Below are 10,286 nucleotides of genomic sequence, written 5' to 3' on the forward strand. Positions count from 1 at the left end.
ATATCTACATGACCGCTCATTTCTCGTCCGCCAAGGAGACTCCCTCTTATCACAATTCAAAATCTTAGCAGGAGTACCCCAAGGAAGTGATCTATCACCAGACCTCTACAACATTTATACAGCTGACATTCCCAACTTTGAAAATACACTGATAGCCACTTACGCTGATGACACGGCAATCCTCTCATCCCATCCCGATTCCACAACAGCATATCAAAACCTCCAAATTCATCTTGACAATATTTCACAATGGTCCACTAAATGGAGAATAAAAATCAATACAGACAAGTCCTTTCACATTCCTTTTACTTTAAGAAAAGCTGTTCTTCCTACAATCTATTTTCAAAACAATCCAATCCAAACCACAACTCAAACCAAATACTTAGGTCTAATTTTAGACTAGCGTCTAACATGGGGCCCACACCTCAAAATTAAAAGAAAGACTCTTAACACCAGACTTCATCTACTACGACCTATCCTCAAGTCCAAACTTTCTATTGACAACAAATTACTATTATACAAATTAATGCTAAAACCTATCTGGGCATGTGGCATACAAATTTGGGGATGTGCCAAGCCTTCCCAAATACGGACCATACAAGCCTTCCAATCTATTTCCCTTCGCCTAATAACATCCGCGCCATGGTACGTCTCAAATCTCTCACTTCACAAGGATCTTAAAATTGAAACAGTCTCCAAAACAGCCAAAAACTACTACAAAAAGTTACACACCAAAATAGCTAACCACACAAATCCATTGATTTCCAACTTGGCCAGTGAATTCATGCCTAATAACCCCCCTCGTCGATTAAAAAGACACTGGTGTCGTGATCTCCTGAATCCCGACCTGCACTAATTGAAAAAATAAATAAATAAAAAAAAATAAAATTAAAAATAAAATAAAATAAAGCTCTCTCCCCCAAGTTAGAGGGTATCCACACTGGTGGACCTCCCTCCTCACGCCATTCACGTTATACCTACCTTTTTTTTTTTTTGTCATCATATTTACTTATTGTATGTATATAAATTACAGATTGTAAATATTCTATTTTATCTAATAAAAAAAAAAAAAAAACATTTCTTTATTGTTATTCATACAGCCTTTACTTAAAAAATTATTATCATTATGGTAAGTTTATAATAATAATATCCGAAGGTATTCAATGTATTTATGTAGCATTTCAAATTCAATGAGGACGTGGTAAATTTCTGGGATTATATTGGAAATTGATTGATTTAAAAAAAAAAAAAAAGATAGGCAAGAATAAGTGCCGAATTGTAACAAAGAGTATTAGCAGTATATTATTGCATATTGTTGTAAGGCGACTAATGCGTTTAAGTATGTTTCTAACTATCACACAATAAAGTTAATATGGTATATTATTCATAAAAATATCATAAAATAATTTAAGCACGTATGCTGTACGCCTGTACTACTGTAATTCATGTTTGTACATTATTGGTAACGTCTTATGAATTAAAAATTTTAAATGATTGACCATTCGAGTGAAATACTTGAATTATGTAAGTAAGTTGATTTATAATATCCGAAACGTTCTAAAATATATTATTTATATTATTATAGAAATAGTTGAATTTCTTATCGCAGTCCTCGGATTATATTCTATACTCAAACCGGTTTTTGATGGCGGACGCCTACCCTCAATTGTATTCCTCTTCTATTTTTACTTTTGAAAAATGTTTAAGTGTCAATAAACAATGCAGCTACACTAGCTATTGATACCTTTTGCTTTTGATATATTAGATTCCAAATTGTAAATAGCCGTAGGCTATCTATGTATATTTAATCAATGTGTCTGTACCACGCTATACCGCGACACACGCCGTATGATCTCAGCCTTATTAAACAAAACGATTCAGGTAATATCATTGATTATAAATTTATAATCAATGGTAATATGTATATTATAATATAATAATTAGGACCCGGAATTATGCACTAAAAACGTACGAAATATGCATGCATTTAACGATGGTTATCATTCAAATATGCACTCAAAATATGCAAAAAAAAATGCATGTTAATAATTTATTAAATTTATTTAATTTTAAAATGTATACAATTCATTAAATAATTAATATTCAACAATAAATATACTTTAAAATATATCAACTGTATTTTATATATTTTATTGACTCTATGAAACTGTATGTTGTATTGAAATTAAATTGTATTTTGAACACTCACTTATCTAAACAAAAAGTCACAAATGAAAATCAATTTAAACAAATCAAGCGGATTTTTATAATATTCTTAAAGTTACCTGGAGAGTTACTATCCTATTGGTACTTTTAGCAAACTTTACATTTTATTATAACACAAAAATTAAATTATATAACTTCACGATTCACGGAATTTACTATGGACATGCGCTAAGTAATAAATAATAATATTAATAACTTCGTAATATTTTTTCTATATATGTATTATATTTCAGAAAAATACTAAAATATGCATAATAATTTGAAATGTTCCAAATATGCAAAAATGTACCAAATTTAATTTCGCATACCAACACATTAGATTAAGATACAAATTTTCGTCTTACTACTTTTGCTACTTTTTGCTACTTTTTAATTTAATATATAAAAATATGCCAATGCATAAAATTCCGGGTCCTAATAATAACCAACCTATTGATGTCTATTATAATCATATAGTACTCACACAATACTTCATACGGAATGTTTTTATGAAAAAAATGAATGTAGTGATAGGTATAGGTACAAAGAAATATTTTAAATTATATTTCACTATCATGAAAAGTAACATTTTTAGTGTGATCCCATGATCCCCCCTCCCTGTAAATATGCCCCAGTAAAAAGCTGCCTAATATAGAATCTATTATAATATGCCAAATAATGTATCAAAATGTCCTAATTATCTATTTAGGTTAATTATCTAGTTATCTAGATTAGTTCATATTTAATGCTCACTTTGTTTAAATGAGTAAAATATTATATTGTACGGCGAAAGGTAACATAAGCATTTTACAAATAAAAGAAACAGCAGTTAACTTACTTTTTTCACAATTTCTTATATTTGTGAACATATTGCGTCAAAAATAGATTGAAATACACTGTCCCACTTTTGGTAACTTCCTACAATTTTAATTTTTTGTATCATTTCTAAAATCTATATTTGGATATAATTCTAAATACAAAATAGTAGTGAATATATATATTCGTCTATATGTATATATGTATATATTCGTGCAACAAGGGTGTGGAGCATACTCAAAACCTCGCGCATGAAAGGGATAAACAAAGAAATCTTCCCGCTGCGTCTATATTACACTTACCGTCATCACTAGGAGACTGTCGCGGGCGGCCGTGGTGTCGTAATAATAGTATAATCACTATAATATTATAGTAAAAATCTAACTTAAAATATTAAAGAACAAAAAAGCTCAAAAGAAAGAAATTCGTAAAATTTCGATTTTGGGCGGTACTGGCGAAACGCGCAAATTCTTGGATACGTTATTGCACGGAAACAACGATCGAGCGAATTTCGGGGATAGCCGTGCAAATTCATGCTAATTGCGTGCTAAATAATAGCTATGAAAAAATATATGAAATTCCATTTTTGCGATTGGGCGGTGCTGGCGAAACGTTTCGCCAGCACCGCCCGTTAATTTTTGCGATTCTGGAGAAATGGATGACATGCAAATTGCGAAATTGGTCATGCAAATTCATGCTAATTACGTGCTAATTATTGATAGAAAAAAAATCAAATTTTCCTAATGGACGGTGCTGGCGTAACGCACGTCTAAAATCTTTTTTTGATTTACGTTCGGTGCAAAATCATTACTTTTACAGCTTGACGTTTAAAATGTATAGTATAAATATTAATGTTGTGCAACGATATCGTAATTCGGTACCGGACCAATTTTACTAACATCGATGTTACTAATTAATCGAAAGTATTTTGATATCGGTATTAAGTTGTTACAATTTCTATTTTCTATCATATTAAAACTTTTTTAAGCATAACAAATCCAAAAGAAAATTTCGTCAATAAAATAAATATTGCATTGTTTTAAGTTTTAAAAAAATTATATCCAGATATTGATGTAACTTTTTTACGGTTTTAAGCAATAAAAATTTACTGCCTCAATAACTAAATATAATTGTACCTTAATCAATTTGAATTTTCTTTCTTGCTTATTTAGCATTTAGCCTACTTCGGAAAAATTTCAATGGATGTCCACCACATTTTAATGAAAACGTGTAATGATAATTTTTATGAAGTACCCTAATTAAAACTATACGTTTTGGAAAATTAAGTAAACATAAAATAATTTTTTGTAAATACAAAATAAGAAGTTTTCTATTATTATTATTTTTTTGTATGAATGACATATATCAATAAAAAACTTATCAAAAAGCTTTCCGTCTTTTAAATTTTATCGTTCTAGGTAGTTGCCTTTACTTATTTATAAATGTGTATTTGATTTTATCGATTAATCGGTTTTCGATATCGTTATCGTTTATTTTACGATATCGCCATACGATACTGATATCAATGACAGAAACTATATTGTTGTGCAACACTAATGAACAAAGCGATTGTTGTACAAGGGCGGATAAAACCGTTGTCGCCTATATCGTTACTTACCATTGTTATATGTTGTATTGGCGTATACCATTGTTTTGTAAGACGTATTTTATTTTTATTCAACAAAATTTTCGAGTTTTGAATTACACTCAAACTTATGCGGTAATTAACGTAACTTTTTTCCCCACCCCTCATCTGTGAGTCACGAAAACTGTATAGAAGTACAAGGCTATAAAAGTACAACACAGACGAGGAAACTTAGTATTACAATTGAAACCCATCGTTTACGTTCGAGCAGCAGCAATGATTTTTTCACAGTCATTCCAAAGTAGCTGTTGCATATTTTTATTCAGATACTGAGATACCAGTGATTTCTACTTTTTTTTATCGTAAACTGGGCTGATGGTGAATATAATATTGTGATAGCAGTCACTGTTTTAACACTATTTTACTATTAAATAATTAATACCATTATATATTATGATATTAGTATAATCACAGTATAATACATGTGTTGCGACAACGATAACGTTATTTTAATATAACGATATTTCAGTAATTTTATACGTTAAACCAGTGGCGCCGAACTCAATTTTTATAGGTGGGGCAAAGTACAAAAATTAATACCCACGACCCACCCCTGCACCCAAATACCCTCTCTTGCCCCACTACTTACTCTTTCGCAACGTAAAAGGTCATAAACTTTTTCTAACATGTTCTCCCCTTCTAAATACGTTTATTATGTACTCACCCAAAATGGAAAAATCATATTGCATTGCTCCGTGCTACCAATTTGACAAGGATTGACAATAACAGTGTATATCAAATGTAGCCAATATATGTTATTATAACAGACAAACATGGAAATGCCATGTTTACTTAAATTTTAATTTCTTATAAAATAGAGCAGTTAAGGTAAAATATACAGTGATTAATATATATAAGTAAATATACAGTTGTTATTTAATTTGTATTATTTATTTAATAGTTATTTGAAGAAGAATGGAAGAATTGAAGGAGGATGAAGGATAAAAGAATTTAGTATTGACAGTAAAAGGTCCTAATGGCTTGTAATGCTAAAAAACAAATAAATTTAATAGTTATTTATTAATCAGTTTTTTAGATTAAACACTTTGTTTTAACAATTTAACTTAAAAATAAATAAATATAAAAAAAATATAAGATATAAAATAAATTTATAATAGTTGTTTGTTTAAAATTGTAGAGTATGAAGCGAATATTTTTATAACTTCATCTGTGTTTACTGGAACATCCCTCTCGCATGTTATCAACATTAGTCCTTCTAATCTATCTTCACTCATAGTACTTCTTAATCGGTTTTTGATTAATTTCAATTTTGAAAATGCTCGCTCTGGACTGGCACTTGAAACTGGAAGCGTTAATATTATAGTTAAAGCAATATAAATATTTGGAAAAACATCTTTAAGTCCTGTAGAATGACACACTGCATAAATGGTACTAATGGTTTTTTGGTTTTCTTCAGCTGTTTCAATTTCTTCTTCTTCATCTTCTTCTTCTTTTTCTTCTTCTTCTGTGTCATAATGTAAAATATCATTCTCATGAAATTTTTGGGGAAGTTTTATTAGGTTTTCAAAACTAAAATATACACTACAAAACTGTAGATATTCTTTTCTAAGAATGTCAGCTGAACAAAACTTCCCATAAATACTACCAAATGCATTAAATGCATCCACAGGTAAACTAGAAGAAAGTTTTTCAACTTTTCTTAAGCGTTTTCTTTGAAAAAGTGATATGTCTTTATACAATGGTGAAAGATTTTCATTGAAACGTTCACTTATTTGTGTTGTCAAAATATCTAAAATTACAATGTACGTTTTTATTCTAAAATGATCAATAGGGTCAGTAATGTTTTCATCTGATGCTGATTCGCCAACCATTTTTTTATGCGTTTTATTCGCGTTGAAACAATAGGAGTAAAAGAATAATCATTTTGTTTAGATTGAATAAATTTATTTTTTTGATCAATTAAATTTCCAAATTTAATATCATTTCGAAGATTTTTAATTCTAGTAAGTATATTTTGTACATAGTTAACCGCAGCTAATAAGTCAATATTTTTCTTTTGAAGGAATTTACTAAGTGGACTGGTCATATCAAATATTTTTATAAACAACATTCCAGTCAAAACAAAACGCTCTGATAATAAATACTCCATTAAGCCATTAGCTTTTACACTGCAGACACGATGAGAGGCATCGTCAATTTCTAGACTATGTAAAGTATAAATTATAGCATCAAACGTATCAAAAGTAGTTTGTAGTGCAGATGCATGTGATGACCAACGAGTTGTTTCAACTCTCTTTAATTGTCTTAACGGCTTTCCTGGATAATTTTTTTTTGGTAACTAGAATAAAGATTAACACGGTGTTTGCTACTTCCAATAAAGTCGTATAGCATTTCTAAGTTGCCAAATAAATCACGTGCCTCAATACAACAACTTACTGCATCAACAATCACTAAATTAAAGCGATGAGCCCAACACCACACATAAGTAGCACATTGATTTTGCTCTTTAATGAACGACTGAAGACCATTATATTGGCCTCGCATTGATGCAGCTCCGTCAAACGATTGCCCAACTAAAAATTCCTTCCAATTTAAATTTAATTCACCACAAATTTCCTCAAACATTGTAAACAAGTGTCTTCCAGTAGTAGAGATTGCCTGGCGTACTGCAATAAGACGTTCACATACTATACCAGTTTTCTTATTAATATACCTGATAACCATAGATAACTGCTCTTTCTTTGATATATCGAAGGTTGAGTCTAATGAAATACTAAAGTAATGAGCATTAAACAACTCTTGCTGAATGACATTTTTAATATTTGTTGAAATGGCTTGTATCAGTTGGTTTTGCCGTTGCCACGATAAAAAGTTTTGAGTCTTTCTCCCACAGTTTTGAATTTCATTAATATGCATTGCCAATGGTGGAGAATATTTAGCCAAAAGAATTGCAAGATCTTTAAAATTTCCGCGTATTTCATCTTTCCAGCCTTCTCTATGTCCTCGAAATGATAGGCAATGTCTTCCAAGGAACAATGTTATGTCAATTAAATGACTAACAATTTCCTTGTTTTGAATAACAATCATTGCAGATTTTTCTGTTAAAGATGGTATCAATGGAAAAGCTGCTTCCCTGTAGATTGCTTTGAGGGATGCCATAATATGTGCTTCCGATGTTTCATGTACAACAATTCTGGCAGATGCATTTTTCCAATTAGAAAACCCTTCACGGCTCCAGTTTATTTGTTCATTTTTTCCAAAGAGAGCACAATAATGACAAAAAATTTTGTTTAATTTTTTTGAGTATGATAGCCACTTTCTCCTAGACAATTCTCCGCTAGGAGAATTCTTCCAATACAAGTTTTCATGAAAACATCGGCCATGGATATCTTTTGGAAATATTTTACTGGGAAGATCATTTGAAGACGGTTGAGATGGTCCTTTTTTGAAAAAATAGTCAATAAGATCTGGTGTTAATACTTTTATTTGGCTAAAAGCAGCAGGATCATCCTCAAATTCAATTTCTATAAATATAATTCTGTATAAGCAATTTTTAGTTTTAACTAATTTTAATTTAATTTTTAAATTTTTAAATTTAACATAAGATTTGTACTTACCAGTTTCTTTAAAAGAACTAGGTGAAGACATGCTCTGTTCTACTGGCTCATGACTATGAACACTGGAGCTTGAATCATTTAGAAATACTGAAAAATATTTAAACAAAATAAAATAATTATTTTATCCAAAATCTAATTATATATTACATTTTCAATCATTTTTTGAATACACGAGTAAATATTATTAAATATAAGATTTGTACTTACCAGTTTCTTTAAAAGAACTAGGTGTAGACATGCTCTGTTCAACTGGCTTATCACTATGAACACTGGAGCTTGGATCATTTGGGAAAACTAAACATGATTTATTTAAGTAAACTTATTTTTATATTATATTATATATTTTTATAATATATTAAATTTATATTATAAATACATAAATTATAATACATTTCTAGCCATTAGATAAGTCATAAGTAATTAATAATTATTAATAAATTATGTATTTTTTATTCCCCAGATAGCAATTTTGTAATGATGATGTTCAATACTTAAATATAGTGTTTTCATTCAATTTATTAAATATACAAATATATTAAATATTATAATATATTATAACTAGGGATCGGAAGTTATAGGAGCTAAAAAAGACAAAATATGCATGAAAAATGTTAAATATGCAAAAATAAATATTTTTTTTTGTTTGGCTTAATGTTTTGTGTTTGATGGATTGTAATTTTTTCAATCTAAATATATATATATATATATATAATAAAAGTTGTATGAAGTTTTACTAATTTTTTTATCGAAAATAAAATAATAAAACCATAATTATTAGAAGAAAACATAAATTTTTTTTGAAAATATGAAACAAGCATAAAAATCCAAAGAAAATTGAGAAATATGCACTTTTTTTAGAAAATTGACAAAATATGCAAAAAAAAAGCATTTTTAATTTTTATATTTAAACTTGTCATTGTATAGAACGGATTTCTAGCTTGGTCTTCTATAAATTAAGAGCATACAGAAAAATATGCAACTCCTACAACTTCCGAGCCTAATTATAACTATATACCTATTACCCATTAAATTTAAATTTAATTTAACTGATTAAAATTTAAAAACTATTGATTCAAGTAAATAGTAATACTTACCATTAGAACAAGAATAATTAGATTCTGTATTCATTCGGACTTTTTTCGGTATTGGAAAAAAGGAAGAAATTGGCTGAGAAGACATTTTAGTTTTTCGTGCCTTACAATTGTCCAAATGTCTTTTCCAATTGGTGATATTTAGTTGCTCCCGTTTTTTTCCACAAACGCATATTATAAACTTTTCTGACATATTTATTACGTATTTATTTATTTTTTATATAAATAAGAAGTTATAAAAGTAATTAGTAAATATGAATATCACGTAAAAGGTACCAAAGGTACGTACTAGGTAGAACAATATTCAAAGAAAGTATTGGCATAAGTGTTTGACTAACGAATGTCGAATAGTCGTAGACTCGTAGCTTGTAGCCCGCATAACAATAATATTAACCATAATAATAATATTATTTATCAGTTTTATCACAGTCTAAAAATATTTTTCATATAATAGTGCGTCGTCGCAGACGTATACCGACCGTACGGCGTACGTCCGTAGTCCGTACACATAAGTACATAACAATATAATATGATGGCGCGACTGGTGTTATTGGATTTAGAGATAATTTTAGATTTTTTTCCCGATTACGGCCAACGATAAATAATCCCACAATACCTACATAATATTCAATCAAACTATCAGTAGATATATGGGCAAATATTTTGGCTTTGACTTTTATCCATTTCTAAACCATACGTAGAGGTAACCGTAATTCGTAATAACTCGTATAAAATGTCACATAAATAATTGTATTGATATCATTACACTTTCATAAAAAATCGTTTATACATATTGCATAATATATGTACAACCGTATACAGTAACCGATTGACACAACTACACAAGCTACTAATATTATGGTAACAGTTTATATGATAAGTTACAGTAATACTGACTACTGACATACTGTAATAATGCAATAGATACCTAGGTTCTAGCCTTCTAGGTAT

General features: G+C 29.2%; 1 protein-coding gene across 1 annotated transcript; it reads right to left on the bottom strand.

The window, feature by feature from the left end:
* Window positions 1-6,931: 6,931 nt before the first annotated feature.
* On the bottom strand, window positions 6,932-9,803 carry LOC112685730 (zinc finger MYM-type protein 1-like). The gene is made up of 5 exons (XM_025557695.1): window positions 9,625-9,803; window positions 9,339-9,521; window positions 8,452-8,538; window positions 8,245-8,331; window positions 6,932-8,151 (listed from the first exon to the last, which is right to left on the bottom strand). The coding sequence occupies exons 1-5, from the start codon at window positions 9,656-9,658 to the stop codon at window positions 6,932-6,934; spliced, it is 1,611 nt and encodes a 536-aa protein (XP_025413480.1). The 5' UTR covers window positions 9,659-9,803.
* Between the last annotated feature and the right edge of the window lie 483 nt (window positions 9,804-10,286).

Source organism: Sipha flava, unplaced genomic scaffold (assembly GCF_003268045.1).
Source record: "Sipha flava isolate LNK unplaced genomic scaffold, YSA_version1 289_pilon_pilon, whole genome shotgun sequence".
NCBI lineage: Eukaryota > Metazoa > Arthropoda > Insecta > Hemiptera > Aphididae > Sipha > Sipha flava.